The sequence below is a fragment of the Falco cherrug genome, chromosome 7, assembly GCF_023634085.1.
Source record: "Falco cherrug isolate bFalChe1 chromosome 7, bFalChe1.pri, whole genome shotgun sequence".
NCBI lineage: Eukaryota > Metazoa > Chordata > Aves > Falconiformes > Falconidae > Falco > Falco cherrug.
Genome location: NC_073703.1, coordinates 12,665,762 through 12,684,860, shown reverse-complemented (window position 1 = coordinate 12,684,860; position 19,099 = coordinate 12,665,762). Strand labels below are relative to the sequence as shown.

The window sequence follows — 19,099 nt, the reverse complement described above, 5'->3', positions numbered from 1 at the left end:
CTGAGGTCTCTGAGCATCCCTGTCGATGGTGGTGAAAGAGGCTGTGCGCCCAACTGGCCATTGTGCAGCTGCCAGGGTCAGCCTTCATTTTCTAACCAAAGCTTGCAGTTATTTTCTGTTTTCCTACATTCCTCCCCAGGCAAGGGGAAGTTGTAGCTGCCCCCACCTGTTTAAATTTCCATCTCTGAAGGTGTTTCTGCTGCTGGGGCCTCTGCGGCAGGGTCTCCTCAGGTACAGACCCATCAGGGTAGCCCCCCTCTTGAGTCTACCTCTCCTTATGTCCAGGGCTGGCTTCAGGCACAAACAGTCCAAGCAACTTCTTGGAGGCCTCTGAACTGAGCTCTTCCAAGTTTCTCATCACATGCAGCTACTACTCTAATTCCCTCCACATGCAAAGTCACCTCCAGGAGCTCTGCAGGTGAGCCCACCTCTCCCCTTCTCCCTTGGTCTCCTTCCTGCTAATTTCATAAGACATTTTCTGGGACACAGCACTTGCCTGGACAAAAGCAAGATGCTGCTTGGAGCCCCAGTGGGCTCTCAATTCACGCTGCCATCGGCTCCACTGGCATCATCCTGAACATACTTTTGGGTTAAACTACATGCGAAGCGATTAAACTTTGCTAACAGAGAGAGAGAGATGCAACAGATTAATCTTGCCTGGGCCCTGAGGTAAGAACACACAAGCAGGTAGTTATTTCAGATGTAGCGATGTTATTTGTTCCTGTGTGAAGCAACGGTTTGTTCACACAGGAATATTTTCAGGCTAACTTCTCTCCTGCCGTGTTCCTGTGAGCAACTGAGCATGAGCCTGGTCTTGCAGGTAAATTTACTTTCTAAAAGATAATGAGGTGTCCCACTTCCAAACCTTGCTTGGGGCTTGAACTGTCTTTCCTGCATTTCTCTGTATTGTTTTGTTGCAAAATGTCTTCCTGATCTAATTTAAAAATAAGTTATACAAGGACACAGACCTTATTAGTTAAAATTAGGAAGTCCTACTCCATCTGTAGTGAAGGCCCAAAATTATGCTTAATTTTGCAAAATTAGGTAGTTGAAAAGGATTTTTTACCAGCGATCTGTTATCTGACTGGGTTTAACCTTAAGAAATTATTGGCCACTATCTTCTATGCAGTATCCTTTCCTGCTTGAACTATCAAAGAGAATTACACTGATGTCCAGTTGGACTTAACAGGGATTTTAGAGGCCAGGACCAGGATAGGAAAGACACTCTATTTGGGACTATTTAATGACTTCCCTTTCATACATAAGCCCTAAGTATAGAGCGCAAACAGAAGGGAAAACAGCATTTTTTTGTCACCAAAGATGATGCTGTTTGTCAGAAAACAAAACCACTTCAGTTGTAGCTGATGCCAGCTAACAGCAGTGCAAACCTACGGCAGCTCACAGTAATTGCTCCAAGCCCTGTTAGTACCCCGGTCATCGAGGGCCACGGTTCTTCAGCTCAGCAGTGACAAGTTGTCAGAGGGACTCTGGGCTCACTGGGCTCTCCTCACCTGGAAGACCTCGGTCTGACTGGGCTGCGGGTGCGAATGCTGGTCGCCGCTTTGCTGGTTGTGATGTTGGCTCTGCCACTGGGACCAGACTTCAGAAGGTCTCCCCTGGAACTGGCCGCTGCTCTGGCCACCTTCAGCTGGACAGGGGCAGAAAGGGTGGAAAAGTCAGAGAGCACCTCCTTCGAAACGCCTGCCTGCTTTTGAGGCTTCATCTATCAATGCCTGTGTTTACAAATGAGTCTTAGAAAAAAGTCCCTGAGCTACACCTAGACCCTGAAGGGTGGAAACTGAGGGGAGTTTCATCCCTGACTGCAGGGTGGCAGCCAGGCTGAGAGCAAAGCTCATTGCTAAGGCTGCACAGACGTGGCAGGTGAACTGCTCACAGCAAAATGCACAGTGACATCACAAACCAGGTGCTGGAAGACAATTTTCAAGCATCCCACCACTGCTTTTTAATTACTAATAAGGAGTATTTGTCATTTCACTCAAAACCCAAACTACATAATCTAAATGCTCTTTTTCTTTAAAAGACTAATTCTTCCGGAGCAGCGGGTGCACAGCTACCTATTCAGCTAAGCAGCATGTAATTTTTGTAAGCAGATGTAAAACCAGCAAGATCAACAGACAGCAGCCTTGCTGTATTAAATGTAGAGTGCTGTCTGCTGGCCCGTCTTGTCCTCCAATATTAAAGTTGCAACACGAGTTATTTAACCATATGAACATATGTCAGGTCTCCGGTATCCAGACTTGATCATGTCAAATCAGTCACTCTTCATAGTCATGGCTTCAGAAAATACAGAAACACGTACTTAATCCAATCCTTTTGGCTACCAGCTAAAGTATGCAAAACAGATAAAGTGCACATTTTACAGGAAAGTAAACAGGCTGCAGTAATGTATTTCTATCACATCAGAAGAAGATAATTATAGCTCTTCCCTTACTGACATTACCACAATCAGTAATTCAGCTGAACTAAAAAACCCTGCAGCCATTTTATGAGCCGAAACAAAATTCATCTAAGTTACCCTTTAAAAGAAAGCTGCAACTTTGGTTTTTATTCTTTTTTTCTCAGAACAATACACTGAAAATAATTCAGTGAGGCAAATGATGCTTCTTTTCAGCAAAACAGTTACTGCCAGCTGGAGGTTCAAGACATTTGTCTCTGTGAAGGCTGTGTTATTAATAGTATCCAAACTGATGTAGGTCAGGAAATGTTTCTCATTAGGTGAAAGGGTTCTTGCCAAGTAGCTTAGGCCTGAAATACAAGGCTGTCTCATAAACAAATGTACAAAGCCTGGTGGAAATGGAAATGGAGGCATGAATAAGCTCTGTGGGAAGAGCTCCATTTCAATGCACTTTTTCTAGGCAACGCAGCGCAGGTCTGCACTCTGGGAGGCTAATCTGCAACAGGTCTGCGCCAAAGAGAAAAACAGCACACATTAGCCCACTGCTACCTATGCTTTTTGGAATTGCACATTATTATCAGCCAGTAATATTTTTCATGGACTCCACGTGTGCTTATCACTGATGGATTCAAAATATTTTTTACTCGTGAATATTATTCTGCTGGTGGAGTGCAGAAAACTTACCAAGGGATCACGCATTGGGTGACAGTCTGAAAGCCACTAAATTAGCATGTAATAGGAAAGGAAAACCATTTCAAAACATGGCACCTACTCTGATTGGGTTAGTAGCAGTGGAGGTACAAAAAAATCCTGTCCCCAGCCGAATTCCAACAAGCCATCTCTGGGCAAGAGGACACCGCCATACAGTCAGGGAAGTTGAAAAATAAAAAGAATGTAAGTTTGTGCCATTTACACATTCTCCTGAGAAGTTAAAAGAAGTTGAACCTGCTGACCACAATTTGAGAGGATGTGTACTACTGATGTAAGCAACTTCTGAACATTTCATGACACTATTTACTGAAAAAGAAAAAAACCCGTCCCTCATACCATAAAATACCACAATATTCTGAAGTGGGTTGGATGTGGAGGTGACGCAGCATGGAGGGGACAGGTCACCTCTGTCCACTGTGCTCAAGAGGAGAAAGCAAAACCTTTTCGCCACCTGGGCTTCCCAACCAACCCACCAACAGAACAGGCTGGAGGATTTTTAATCCAGTTAATGCTGGAGAGATTAATTCTTAACACGCATTTCTCTGTTACGTCATTTAAAACTTACCAAACCCTGCACTTCGGTTTGCTAAGCTAGAGTAGGCATTCCCACTTGGAGAAGAGGTGGCTGGGCTGGAAAGGGGGCTGTATGATGATGGATCAGCTGGGTAGGTGTGACTTGTTCCAATCCCAAAGGGAGATGACTGAGCCTTGCCAGACTGAGATGGAATTTGCTGAGGAATAAAGGGTAAAAGAAGGAATGAGTTTTACTGTTGAGGAACAGCACAGCAGACTCACTTTTTAACAATGTAAAGCAAAGACTAAATAATAAAGTCCACAGATATGAACAGGCACATTACTCCTGTCTCAGCCACATTTAATTTCTGTCAAAGCCAACTTACTGCTGCAGAAGGAACACGACAGACTATAGATCAACACTTAAAGCTCTCCTGCTGAGTAACTCACATGTACTCAATATCAGAGCTATTTGAAAAAACATGATTTCCTTCATCTCTATTACAAGGATCCATCTCAAACTGAACAGGTATAAAGAATGCACCTTTATTTGCCAGGTGTTTTGATTTTGCAGTGCAACAGTAAAGTCACAGTTATCTGAATGTCTGGCAGAATATATGCAGTTCTCAGATGACCAGTCTCCAGTGCTTGGGAGTAAATGGTCGAAGAAGTTTCAAAGCTTTTGAGCTGCTTTCTCTCCCTGTAGAAGAACTACAGGCAGCAGGTATTTTGCCTTGTAAAAGGCTTGGGAGGGAGTCTGAATCACCAGTCCTGGGAAGAGGGAAGAAAAGAGTCTAACTTGGCTTTAACCAGGAAACTGAGTTCATTCAAGGGTATTAAAAATCAACTTGCTGGCATTTTCACCTACATAGTGGCTTTGTCACAGGGTCTTAAGACTGTCACACAAATGAGTAAACACTGCAGACTGCTTTGAGACATGTACCGCCTGTACACCGAGACCAAGGGAGGGGAAGTGTCTCATCCAAAGTCATGTGCTACAGAAACATACAATGCTACAGACAGAATCTGATTATAAACCATTTCCCGCATCACAGACAAATCCAGCAGTTCCAAGAAAAACTCGCTGCCTAACCAGTTCCACAAATAGAAATAAAGGTGATTACATCTCTGAATACTTCTAATGACATGCACTGTAACTGGCAATCAATGCACTCAAGTGAAGCTATTCTCCCCTGGAAGACAGGGACGGGGAGCGGAATGAAGCCCCCATAACCCAAGGGGAAATGGTCAGCAACTGCTGCAGCACTCAGACACACACAGGTCTATGGGGCCAGACGGGATCCACCCCAGGGTGCTGAGGGATCTGGGCGAAGCGCTCCCCGAGCCGCTCTCCATCACTGACCAGCAGCCCTGGCCGCCTGGGGAGGTCTCAGCAGAGTTACCAGATGTGACGCCCATCCACAAGGAGGGACAGAAGGAAGATCCAGGAAACTGCCAGCCTGACCTGGTGCCGGGGGAGGCCGTGGAGCAGGTCACCCCGAGCGCCATCACCCAGCACGAGCGGGACAGCTGGGGATCGGGCCCAGGTCCTGCCTGACGGGCCTGATCTCCTCTGTGACAGGGTGACCCGCTGGGGGCTGAGGGAAAGGCTGTGGGTGGCGTCTGCCTGGGCCTCGGCAAAGCCTCCGGCAGCGTCTCCCACAGCCTCTCCTGGGGAGCCCGGCTGCTCCTGGCCGGGCCGGGGGCTCTGCCCGGGGTAAAACGCCGCTGGGCCTAGGGAGCGGCGGGACGGGGTCACATCCAGGGTACAAAAGGGCCTGGGGGGCTGCCTGGGCCGGCTGGGCATGAGCCCCCCGTGTGCCCGGGTGGCCAAGGAGGCCAGCAGCGCCTGGCTTGTGTCAGACACAGCGTGGCCAGCGGGGCCGGGGCAGTGACCGTCCCCCTGCGCTGGGCACTGGTGCGGCCGCCCCTGGAATCCTGGGGTCAGCGCTGGGCCCTCACTGCAGGGGGGACACTGAGGGGCTGGCGGGGTACATTGGGCATTAGGAAATCCTTCTTCACCAGGAGTTACTCAAGCACTGGGACAGGCTGCCCAGGGAGGTGGTGGAGTCACCATCCCTGGAGGTGTTTAAAAGAGGTGTAGATGTGGTGCTCAGGGACACGGTTTAGTGGTGGACTTGGCAGTGCTGGGTTAATGGTTGGACTCAATGATCTTAAAGGTCTGTTCCAATCTAAATGATTCTGTGATTCTTGGACCAATGCAGGGGAGCTGGGGGAGAAAAACAGATCCCAACAGGCCTATAACTTGATGAAGATGCTATTAAGTCTTCAGCTCAGTTCCAAGCTAAGAAATCGTACATTTCCAATGGCTTCCACAATGACAGTCAGAACATGACATGTTATTTCTGCAAGGCTTACTTCTATTTTATTTTATTTACGGTGGATGAATGAATTCCAGTTGCCCTACACTCAACATACAAACTCTGTTGACTTGGACATAATTTGTACAGTAAAAGGGATGAGAAGGTTTTTTAGAGTAATTTTTAGCATCTTCCATATCATTTAAAAAAAAAACAAGTTACTGTTACAACTGAATTTCGTTAAACAGGTGTGACAGAACAACCATGGCACACTGAGGGCTGGGAAGAATCAGTGATTAATGTGGAAACAATTCAGTTACTGAAAAATTATTTAGTGCCTGCCTCAACATGCCATTCTAACGTACCAAACAATGGAAAGTCAACAGTAATTAAGAGCAGCATTAATGATAGATCAAACATGATTATTTCCAATTATTTGCTTTTAACAGAGTTTCAAAACAGTTCTTCCATTGTTACACAGAACAAGAGGCCGTTTCTGGGCTAACATTGTCAAGCACAGGGCATCCGATGGAGGGATGGGATGCTTCCTCCAGACAACACAGCGTGAGCTAGTGCAGTGCTAATGGAGGGGCAACAGACTAAGCAGCCTCTGCTCTGAATTCATGCCTGGATCTGCATGTGCCCCTTTCTGACAACTCTGCTAACTGTAGGTAACTTTGCTTGGCACAAGTTACTGGTCCAAGAAACATTTAATTCACAGGCTTAATACTAAAGCGTAACGGCTGTCCTCTTTTACTTCACTCTGTGCACATATAAAAGTAAGCGCAGGACCAAGACCTTCCAGTGGGATTTATGTCAGTGTAGCAACTGCCACTATCACAAACTAAATGTAGTTATGCATAGGGCAGCTGTCTCAAATTACTATAACGTGCCAAAGAATAGAATCAGGGGAACTGATTTCTCTCCAACCACAAATGATAATGACAAACCATGTTTAATCACGTTATAAATGGAGTTCACTGATTCTTTTGTAAAAAGCACACAGACTGGAAATCTTTAATGACCATGGAAATAAAACACCTTTAATCAATACCTGTCCTGGAAATGGTGGGCGATTTCCTGTCCAGGCAACCTGACTCTGATTTAGCTGGCGAGATATCTGTGTCAGATTCTGGCCTGTTGAAGAAGAAGACTGGATGTCGTTCACACCAGGCACATGTACCACAGATGAACTAAAGGAAAAGAAACAGTGCCTCATTTGTAGGATATATTTTCGATGCACAAGTAGTATTCCAGATATTAAAATTTTGATAATCAGACTAAAACTAATTGTTCAATCTATCTTAATAAAATGATGTGATGACTTACAACTATCACAAAGCGATGAAACATACTGGCATTCTAAAATGTCATCTCACATAAGACACAGAGGGCAAAATTATTCTGAATTATGACTTCTATAATCTCTTTGAAAGGGCTTGCAAGGATAAAAATCAGTCTAATGCACGGTTCATTAACATTTAGCTCCACACTAGTTTAATATTCAATGCATTTAAAAAAACCTGCTTGCAGAGACTATTCAAGCAGATACTTAATTTGTACTTAAAGTGAACAGTATGTAAGTATTTGCTTAAATGCCATCCTAAATGAAGATGCACGAAAAGATGATACTTGTAAGTACTTCTTTATTTGTTTCCTGTCTGGGAAATGAAGAAGCATGTGTTATTTTTTAAGAATTTGAGCTTTTAATTTCTTTTTTAACAAACTGATGCTAAAGAAGAGCATGCAGTTATGTACTCAGGCAAAAGAATAATCAAGACAGAAACTTAAACTAATGTAATAGCTTTGGAATACACATATATACATACATATCTATATCTAAAAAAGAGTCTTTCCAAAGGAGCTTGTTTATATGTTAGCAGTTTCCTAATAACTGACTTTCACTACAGAGAAATTTCACAGAAATTCCTAGTTAGAACAAAAAATCTGTGAAAACTGCTCCACTTTACCATTTTATTCTCATGGAAGTCTTGAACAACTGAATCTATAAACCACACATCATGAATAAGCTTTTACATATTTTTACATATAAAAATACATATTTATGTTTAAATATTTATATATGACATGTAAAATAAGAGACACAACACATAATATTGCTTTTGTGCATCAAATAAAACAGCTTGCTCTTTTCCCCAGTCCCTTTTCTATTGTCTGTTTTCACAATCTTACAGAGAAAGAAAAGAGCAGATTGGGAAAAGAAGTAAACAAGGCTGAGCAGAGAGGAAGCAGGACTTTGAATCCTCTGAGAAGCCTGACAATATCCCTCCCAGAGTGGTAAGCAAAACGTGGCAGGCATTTGAATGCAGGAGTTGTTATTCTGTCTTTCTTAAGCTGCCTAAAAGCAAAGTGCGTGTTTAGGAATTCTTTGCAGAGTTTGTTTTCATTTTTTTCAATTTTGTTTTTATTTTTTACTACCACAGAGTGTCCAAAGAGGAAAATGTGGACCAGAAAGTCCTCCTAAATCTGGCTGAACTTGGAAGCACACAACAGCTGCTGGGGAGGGCTGGCCCTACTGCCAACACCTTTCCAGTTGGACTGACAAGTCCCATCATTTAAGGGACTCTGACTGTGTCTGGAATATGAACTTTGAAAACAGGAGTCTGCAAAATAGCGCCTAAAGGCTGCCTGGGCTCAGTAACTGAACAGACCAGGCTGGAGAGCATTCAAGGAGGGCAGTTCACTGAGGGTGGAAATGCTGGCAGATGTGTCATTACTTGATGTAATAGAACAGCAGTAGGAAAAAAGCTATAGTTAAACATCAGGAATTAACAAAGGATACGAACAAAACACATGCCAAACCCCAAGATGGCAAGCCAACCATCCAGTACTATACACTATTCAATCAAAAGACATTTTAATTTACCGTCATATTCCCCCCAAGTTATTCTTGCTTTTAATTTGACAAAACACACGCACAGGGATTTTATTTCTCCCTACTGAGATTATCAGCAATTATAACTTTAAGAACACATCGGTTTAAATAACATTATAGTTTGCAGATGTTTTCTAATTCCTGGAACTGACAGCCTCTGAATGGTTTTTCCTTCACTTTCACAACTTTGGTTGGACTAAAACAGGAGAATGAAACTCCTGTATGACAGTCCCAGAACAGTGATATGAAAGGCAATAACGTAAATACAATCACTGTTACCACACTTTCAAAAGGTCACTGGAAATAAAGGCAAAGTCCTAAACTTCAGATTAGCCAAACCTGCATTGCCAGCTGGTAGGCAATGACTGGCACCTTGAATAACTCAAAAATGCCTCGGAAAATGCCAGGCCACCACCTTATGTGTGTTTGATAGCTGCCTTAGAAAGCTATTCATGCCCATGTCCCAGCCCTCACCAGGGGCTATGGATGAAGCATCCCTTTTTTCCCTTTAATAAGGTGTCCACACTGCTACCCTTCAAGGCAGCACCTTCCTAGCTTGGCTGAATGTTCCTCAGATCTCTAAGCCTGCCTCATCACCTCTTGGATTCACTTCCCTTCATGATTTGTTGCTGCTTCTTAGCTTTTTTCCAATTACATTATCACAGCAACAAGTATTTACTTACCAGGCACCACTTTTAACAGAGATATCCAAATCATCTCAGCTTATAAGCCTAGCCTAAGTGTCGAGACATGACACAGGAGTGAAGTGTATGTACACAAAGCAAAGTTCATTCACGTAAAGAAAGCCCTCGCACCTTACGTTGGTTTTGCTTCCACCAGATCGAAGGGGAACAGTTCCCCACTCTCACACAGAAACCGATACGTTCAGGTTTGGACTACAGTACCTGAAAGTCTTTCCCGAATGTCCTGGCGGAAATGGGCTTCCCTGTGAGTAAAGTTGCTGGTTTCCTGCTGTGGATGCCGAGGCCATCATTTTTTTATCTGCTACAAAAGAAAAACAGATCACAGAAAAAGAAAAAGTTTAAGGGATGAGAAAATGAAGGCAAAATTATTTAACGAGAATTGCAATGTATATATGCAGCAGGGATTTTTCTTTCCTCCTTAAAGCTTTATGAAGAAGCCCTGTGGAACACATTAAGAACGACACAAAAGGGCTATATGACAATTCAGTATGAAATGAGAGGCACAGCTGGTTTCTGTCTACTCCATACCCTCTTCGCAGGATGTACCTCATTAATGCTATTGTTTGCATGGAACATAACGCTAGTACGTGCCCTCTGGCCACACAGCCCAGACCCTCTCTGTGCCCACTGGAAGCTGCTCCTGATCACGCAGGCAGGAGTGGGAATGTGAGACAGGGAACGGCTCTGGCTGAGGTGGGGAGCAATGGGGGTGTGGGTCCCAGCTGCAGGCTGGGAAGGGGAACACAGGTTTCCTGGAAGAAAGACGGGAGAGTCTGCCCAGTGGAATGGAGGAATGCCACATGAAACAAGCCTTGACTGAAGATGCACAAGCACTTCTGTGGCTGCCTCAAGGTGGGCTCGGGTGAGGGTATGTTTCTGGCACCAGGAGAAGCCCTCCAGGGCTGCCACTGTTATCACAGCCTGGTCACACTGAGGTACGAGCTCAGGGCCCACACCTCTCTGGGTTAAATGCCCCAAGGAACAGTGTCAAAGAGCCCCTCTCCTAACCAGCTGACAAGTCAGCATCCCTCCAGGACAGCTGGAGAGGAGTACCCGACTCTCCTGGTGGCGTGCCTGCAGATCTCAGGGTGATCTGGGTGATCCTGCAGCCCTGCCTGTACTGCAGCCATACAGGCGGCTGGAGGCTCTTTGCAGCTCAGTGTCTGCAAGACTCGCACACCTGAGCTGTGGCAAGGCAAAGCGCTGGTCCTTATGGATTTTGCTGTCCTATATGTGGCTTGAGGGAGCCATGAAATAGGATGCAAGCATCCCAGTGGGGTGTAAGACAGACTAGTGTAATGAATAGCACATACATGGAGATGCCATTAACTTTTATAGTCTACTCTTAATGTGGCGACTGGAGATCGATCTCTAACTGAATGAAACGAGATTGGGTGAACAGCGCCATTTGGTTCCTTAATTTAATTTTCTGGCACCGGATTATTCCAAAGCCCAGGGAAACCTCACTACTACTACTTTTCTTAAAATAATTTAAAGGTCTGCTCCCAACCCTTTATTCACTTTCTCAATCTTACCTTACTACCTCCAAGCACAAAACACCCTGCAACTTGTTGATGGCTTGGCAACCATTTGTTGCTATGTGCCTCTGACAAGCCTAGAAGTCAAGTCTTCCCATTTTCCCCTTCTCTTTTCAGATTCGCACTCACTTTACAAGATGCTCTCTTGGACAAAAGGTCCACTCAACTCACAAGTAATAGAAATAGCTTTTCATTGTCCCTAGCTTTTAGAGACCTTGCAAGTATGGCTCACCAAGGGCCTCCAACACACACCAGCTCTTCTCTGTTAACTTAAGTTCTTATGTTATGTTCCTAACAAGAATCTAAGCTTGCCTTCCAAAAGAAAGAAGTCACCTCACATCACCTCACAGGAACCTCAGAGAAGGAACACGTATGCCACTGATACAAGCTGTCATTGCTTTTCCTCTGTAATATAGAAATCTGTAGAAATTCCTCAGTGGCTACGTACTGCCCAGCACAGACACCGAGTCTGGGCTGCAAACTTACACTCAAAAAACCAAGAAGAAGTGGGGAAAAGGTCTGGAGAAGGCTGTGTACGTAGTAGAAAGAATTGAGAATGGGTTGGGATATCTCTGAGAAGGACAGATAATTTTGCCTTTTTTTGCAGTAGTATGCAGTAATTCTTGCATAAAATGTCCCATTTTCTAAGGCCACCCTTTACAGGGATACCAAACTCTCAGGGTTGGAGGAAACTGAGCCAAAATCCTGCGGGTACTTCAGATATTTGAGAACAACTCATCAGCAAAATTGAGAGTGCCCTAAATGAACTGGAATTCCTCAAGTGGAGAAGAGTTGCCATGGCAGCTACCAGGGTCTGTGCCACAGGATGGGGCCAAGAAAAAGGGAGCGGCTAAACTAATCACAAGCAGTTAAACTGGCTTTAAAATCTCTTTCCTGAGTTACGCTGAGTGCTCTGAATCTGGCCCACATTGCTTCACTCAGGACTTTATACACTACATCTCTGCTCTCACCTTTGGTACAGCACGGAAAACCTATTTTGTTTTGGTGTTTTACCTGAATCCTTAGACCTGTTTAACTCTAAACCCCATCACTGTACTCATCAATGATATGCCCTTCTCCCAGCAAGACCAGTGCTTCTGCCCAGAGAACAAAGATCTCTGAAGAACCGCATCATCCCGTGCTTCAAGGCATTTGCATGAATTGGTGATGCCGGGCTTTTCTCCCTGCTTTTGTTTATTTAATTATGTGTGGCCACTGCATGCAATTATGGCAACAATCTCCCTATGTCAAACCTGTATTTTTACCAAATGTCGCACAGAATGAAATCGGGTATCAACATAATGCAAATGTCTTGCAGGCAGCATGCAGGTTTGTCAGTATTGGTTTTGGACAGCATATCTCATCTCTAACTGTGAACCATCTCTTTTTATCATTCAGAGAAGACCTTGATCACAGCTCCCATGAGAAATTCAGACAGGGTGAATGTCCCAAAAAAAGCATAGCCTGTAAATTGATAAGAATGAAAAGAGAAATGGCATTTCCAAGAACATAACCTCCCAGCTATCTCACAGCTTGCTAGACCCTTAACCCTAACCCCTCCCCACAAACAGTTTAGAGCTGCCTGAAAAAGAGCCAATAAGGCAGCCAGAAAGCAAGATGTTCTTGCTTGGAAAAACATACTCTGGTGTTTAGGGTTGGAGTCTTGCTACCTTCTAATGGACCCCTTTTATGGCCTCAGCTGTTGACTTCACTGTCAGAGTAGACAGACAAGGGTGAAGAGGAGTAACAGAGAAGTCCTAGCAACAGGAGGACAGAATATCAAGTCTATCCTGCAGTTACAATGCCTTCTGCATTTGAAAAGGCCAAGCCAGACATAAGAAACCAATGCAGTGAGGTCATCTCCCAACACCCCTGGAGTCAAACCCTGTGGGTCATTTCCTTCATGCACTGCGTGACACTTGCACATTGATTTATTTAAAACAAATGTAAAACCTTCTCTTTTTAAGTGAGGACAGTTAAGAACAATAAACAATTAACGAATTCTTCCACAAGCAGTGGAATTAATGAGCCTGGTTGCCTACACATATATTTCAGATGACCGCTTCAGCTGCCAGTTTTCCCAATGAATTCTGTCTGTTAGGGCACCAGGCAGCATTGGTTGGGGCTAGTTTGAATCAGCTACGCCTGTTCAACTGACAAGTTGGCTGCTACCTCTTAGAACAAGGCTGGGAAATCCTTTGGTGAGAGCACTCAGTAAGGACTCCCTCCTCACAGTAATTTTCATGGAATATAGAACAGCAGCGTACTATTTCTGAGACTCATATCACTCCCTATAAGAACTTGTCAACAAGTTCAAAAGTTGTGGGAAAAAGAGCAAGAACTCACTGACAGGTAATGTGATTGGAGATGCCTCAACTGACCAGAAAACAAGTGTATTGTTACACTTCAAGGCAACATATGCCTCTGAAAGCATCAATGCAAAAACTGGTGATTTGATAAAAAACTGCAGGCCTATCTTAAGACTACATGGTACCTTTCTTAATTCATGTCTATTTTGTGAGATGAACTCACACCTGCTGTTTAAGATAGAAAATATATATTGAGAAACAGTAAGTTTTGTTCAGTATGTTTAAAATTACAAACAATGCTTAAGGTGCTGCTGTGAAATGAAGACTCAAAAATAGGTAGCTCTGGTGACAAGAAAGCTGTCCTTCTCTCCTTGAATTTACTCCTCTTCAGCTTTAGGGGAAATATCAACTAAAGGCAACTTCTAGGAAATGTCCTGAAGACTGATGTTGCCTGGAAATTTCTCTGCCATATTGTAGTTTCTCTTCATTGTCTCAAAGCTGTGTTCCACATCATGTAACCAAGCTTAACACAGTATTAAAAATTAAACATCAGAGACATTCACTTACAAGCAGTTATTCCAGCAAACATCTCAGCAAATCTAGGATCTCTCTCTTGGGAGAAGATAGCATCAGGCTTTTCCACAGACTTTCCACCCTCATGAACATTAGCTGGTATACTTGGAACAGGCACCTGTTGAGATACACAGAGGAAGGTAACTCCCTCCATCATATTTGATGAAAAGGAATTCAGGGACAGTCATAAGGTATTTTTAGTTTTGCTGAAATCTGCCATTGCTTTAAGTTTTCAAAGATTAGAGGCAAAAAAACCCCCAACAACCCAAAACCACAAAAACCCTTGAGAAATTTCACCTGAGATAAGTCATATGATGACAGCCCATCTCTTTGATGTACTTCAAGTTCTGCTTGTTGTTGCTGAAGTTGTCTGCAAAAGAGACAAAATGACTTTGTTACAAAAAACAATTAAGATACAAAAAGGAACAGCCATGGTCTCTTATTTTATACTCAGTGAAACATCTCTCAGGTGATCCTTTCTGGTGAAATCCATCTGTTTTTAAAGCTTCCTTATGGAGAAAGCTTGCACCCCAGAAATGTAACAGGGCACATGAAGAATTCTGCTGAAGAATAGCACAGAAATGCAGATGGGCAAGTAATGGAGGATGGAATACAATCTCCTTATAAAAGATTTAAGAATTCACAATTAAGACACCAAAAATTCTTCCTCATGCCAACAACAAATATACCAGACCCCTTTCACTGATCCTACTGAAGTAAAGAGGAAATCCAGTAACATTAACACAGAATTATGCCTGTCAAAAAGAAAAAGTGATCAAAGCTCTGAAGCACATCAGACCAAATGGAACGACCTGTTGAGCTAGAAAGAACTCCATATAAATCCTTCATTGTAAGATGCTTTGGCTTTATTCTCCTCAGGACCCAGGTCCAGATTCTTATTCAACTTTTGAAAGCTTTTAAGGTAATGAGTGTCCAATAATAAATTGCTTGTGCTAATATATAAAATCAAGACATTATATAAAATCAGTTTGCATTGACAAATGCAACAGAAAACAGAAAGCTCCTTTTCATGAGGAGAACATGAAAAAATATCCGTTGTTTAAATGACACAAAAATCACCGGAAGTAGTAGCCTTAATTCAATTATATGAATTTAGGAAAAATTAAATGTGCAGCAGCAATGAAAAAATACTTCAAAAGAAACTGCCAGACCAAATAAACGCTGGGGCCATATACTAGAATGAAGAACTTTACTGTTGAAAACTCTGCAAATTCTTGAAATGCACTTGATTTGTGTTTACTGTCAGGTGCTGCTACTTAACTAAAACAATTAGCCAGTATGAACAGATAAAATCATTGGAAGTCATGAGAATTAACTGATAGGTGACCTGTAGGGACAACTTGCAAGTGGTGGTAAGTAAGGTATATTCATGTTTTACATAGGTAAATATTGCCTATGTATAAAAATTTACAGATTTTTTTACATAGTTGTAATACATCTAGCACAGTGTTCTTCTGGATCCATTTCTTCACTTGCTTTTTTTTTTTTTAATTCTGAAAGAACACAAATTCAAAGATTAAAAAAAAAAAAACAAACCCAGAGACAGTTATATTTATTATTGCTAGCAGAAATTTTGAAGTTAGTGTTAACAATTTCTACACAAAAAGCCGCTGTGCAGTACAGTTTATCAGAAATAAACCGAAATAAATCAGAAATAAATGAAAGGCAGGAGTGCTACTGATGCATTAAGACCAGAATTTTACCATTAAAATGTGAACTTACAGTTTCTTGTTTGGACTCACACCACCCCCACGTCGGGTCATTAGGAACCCCACCTGTCTGAGCACAGGTTTGTGTGACTTTGCAGACAGACAGACCCAGCTTTGTCCCATTGCTGAGCTGGGATGGCAGAGCGCGAGAGCCACATGATCTTAGCAGCACAGCGCTGGGTTTGAGTTGTGCCCAGCCTGAAGCCTGATCAAGCAACAGCCCCGAACAGCATCGCCACAGCATCACCTTCGCTTCACAGCTTTGTCTTGAAAGCAGCTTGCAGCCCGGACAGGCAGGCGCAACAACTTGGGACTTCCCTGTGAAAAGGAAAGGCTCCACCGTGACCCTTGTCTGAAGAAGCATCATTGCCATGGAAAATAGAGAGTTCCTTGCTCTGGCATGGGCCAACACCACGAAGAGCACTGAACCAGTCTCTAGGGTGAAGCTGGGAGCTTGCTGGCATTGCAGCACCGCAAGGAAAACTGCCTGCGTAATGACAAAACCCCTCAGCAGCAGCAAAATTACCTAAATGTTTTGCACCTTCCATTAACAGTTGCTTTCTGTCCTTTGGTCACAGTTAGGAAAACTGCTTCTAGCCTGAAGATGCACAGGTAGCGTGCTATCTCGGTGGGGCTCTTTGCTCAGCTAGCCGAGAAGATGTAAATCCCCCCAGATTGTGCTAAAACTTAGAGATTAGGATAAGATTGGCCCTGGACTAACAAGAAAGTAAGCTTGATACTTGCAAATGATACTTGACAGTGGTCACAGTTTCTGCATGCTTCTGGCCTGCTTCTGAAGGAAAAAATCACCTAACAGACAGGGATTACACACCGCAAGGGTTTTCCCCCAGAGAGACACTATAATGTGACAGGCAGTAATAGAGGAGATTTTGCAAAATAGCAAGATTGTGGATTTGAAACTCTGGAAAATTAGCATACATTTTTGGCCACCGGCTTGCATTTTAGATTTTTATCCAAATCTTTCAAATTTTGAACTAGATAGATTCAAATGTCAAGGGACTGAGAGACAAACTTGCAGACAGTCAAATGAACAAGTTAGGCACAAAGTGGTGGGAATGTGAGGGACCACTCAAAAGAACTACTGAAGTAAGTAACAGATTTTTCCATCCCTTGATGCTTTTCTAGAAGACACTTTTTTCAGACACCAGTTACTAGGCTCCACGGCAAACTGGCCAAAAACCTGTGACCTGCAACAAAGGTTGGAGTAGAAGGCCAAAAGCCTCCTGCTAGCCTCGTGGTGTAAGAACACCTAATACACGAATCACTTCTGTCCTGAGTAACATGCAAAAAAGGTCAGTCCTCCAGGTCACCAGAGCCATGGATTTTCCATATTATTTTAGCCAACACAAAATTCCTAAAAATTACCTCTGGAATGCAAAGAAATTCTTTGTTCACAAGCATAAAATGCATCTTTTCCAACAGAACCATGGGAGGTAATTTAATTATGTCAAATCTATGGGGAAGTTTTTCTAAATACCACTCTGTGGACAATAAACACTCATTAAATCCTGTTGTTAACGTGAAAGCTAATTATACTGTTCCATTTGTTTTTATTACCAATGACTTGGTGCGTGTGTCAATAAACAGCACATTAGGTCTCCTCTGTTCCGTATAAAGTATGTTTTCTTGATTCAGCCATATACATACAAATGAGCCAAACAAAACAGCATACTTAACAAGTTATTTGTTTTGTAGGCACTTCTCTAACTTAGTGCTCCTTCGCCCTTCTCTACATTTCATCTCCAATACTCATTAAGCTGCAGTACAATATAAATACCAATCGTGTTAACAGCACTGAACTTTGGGGACAACCTCCCCAATCCATTTCCTATAAAACCCAAATACTTTGGTGTATTTTCGCTGCAGTCTGTACAAGCTATGCTGCACTTAATTAAATTGAAATACAAAGCCAGGTGAGCGTCTTCTGCTGTTGTTTGCTGCCACTGTATAAATAGTTCAAATGATGCTTGAAACCTGACAGAAACTCACGGACCAGCTCATGGACCAGCCGACCAGGGAGAGCTGCATGCTGCTGTCGTGGTTGCTTCAGTCCCTGCCAACTAACCAGCCCTTTTGACTGACCAGTTAATACATGCAGGTCCCTTCCATCACCCAACTGCTAGACAGTTTTTGTAAAAATTATACAGGACGAGCGTTGATTATCAGTCTGGGCAAAACTCAAACCGACTTCTGACTTTGAAACCAAAATACAAACTCCAAAACCAAAACCAAAAAATTGGTTTCAATTTCAGTTTCACAGCTTCAAGGAATAAATGAAAGAGACATTTCCTGGCTCTACAGGATACCCGACATGGCAAGGAAGGTATCGTCTGGGCCAGCAGAGGACTCTGCCTGTACTGCAGGAACTCCTGGCTCACCCGCGGGTTCGGCGTGGGAAAGCCCTTGGCTCGAACAAGGAATGGTTCAGCGCATCTGAAGGTTTTGATAGTTAATTCAAATTTAGTTCAGTACATGTATTTGGAGAAAAAGGGAAGATTCTGTGAAAGCTGCTTTGACAATGGGGCGGATTTCAGCCAAATTAATCTCTATGAACACTGAAGTCACCTGTTCCTTTTCCAGGCATCAGAGTAACCAAAAAAGGATTTGAATTTTAAAATTAAGTCTCTATGGTGGGAGAGGACCAATACTACTGTATCCCTACCAAGCTGTTTTTATGTAATACAGGTACATGTGCTTCCCCTGTCTAGTGTGGACAAAAAGGGAGTAATAAAAGCTTTGGGGCTGCCATTGTAAAATCCTCTTTCAGAAACTCTCAAAATCTCCCTCTTTTAGCCTACAGCTTCAGTTCACCAAGGGTCTGTCTAACACTGGCCTTGAGGGATCAAATAGCCTGCTGATGGCACAGAGATCACGAGAAAGTAGGTCTCTAGCAGCGCTACCATAGACTGGAATTCTATCAGAATAGTTGATCTCTTCAGTATTTTGGCCCACGACAATCTGAAACAGAAAGCATCTCTCCCACAAGCACAGGCTGATTCATCCAGCAGGCTGCCTCCAGCACTGACCTGTGCCAGCTCACTCTAAGACAAAGTCTTGGGGCGCAGGACAACTGCAGGATTCATAAATGCACGCAGTGCAACACAGGACTTGGGGGCTTACAAACACGATACACCAGAATTTCCATAAAGGTCACAAAAACATCTTTCTTCTGTCTATATATACACATATAATGACTTTTATATATTTTTATCTGTCACCATGATGGATTATTTTATTCAAACGCTGCTCTATCCGTATGTTAAATAAACGATGATCACAATTATTATTTCTTCTTTTGGAAATCAAACAGTCCCAACTACACAGGAAAATGCGGTCAAATGGGGGACTCTTCTTTTCAGCCGAACAC

The 19,099-nt window shown here is 43.1% G+C and overlaps 1 protein-coding gene across 5 annotated transcripts in view; it reads right to left on the bottom strand.

Moving 5' to 3' along the window:
* Positions 1 to 19,099, bottom strand: part of ARNT2 (aryl hydrocarbon receptor nuclear translocator 2) — a 107,532-nt gene that overhangs the window by 5,578 nt on the left and 82,855 nt on the right. For 4 of the 5 annotated variants that reach the window (XM_055716003.1, XM_055716005.1, XM_027801593.2 and 1 more), the window contains 6 exons: positions 14,279 to 14,351; positions 13,976 to 14,099; positions 9,763 to 9,862; positions 7,016 to 7,154; positions 3,693 to 3,858; positions 1,512 to 1,648 (listed from right to left, as the gene is read on the bottom strand). In XM_055716003.1, the coding sequence (XP_055571978.1) occupies positions 1,512 to 1,648; positions 3,693 to 3,858; positions 7,016 to 7,154; positions 9,763 to 9,862; positions 13,976 to 14,099; positions 14,279 to 14,351 (739 nt within the window). The remainder of the gene's footprint in view (positions 1 to 1,511; positions 1,649 to 3,692; positions 3,859 to 7,015; positions 7,155 to 9,762; positions 9,863 to 13,975; positions 14,100 to 14,278; positions 14,352 to 19,099) is intronic. The other variant, XM_055716004.1, reaches the window with a different exon arrangement.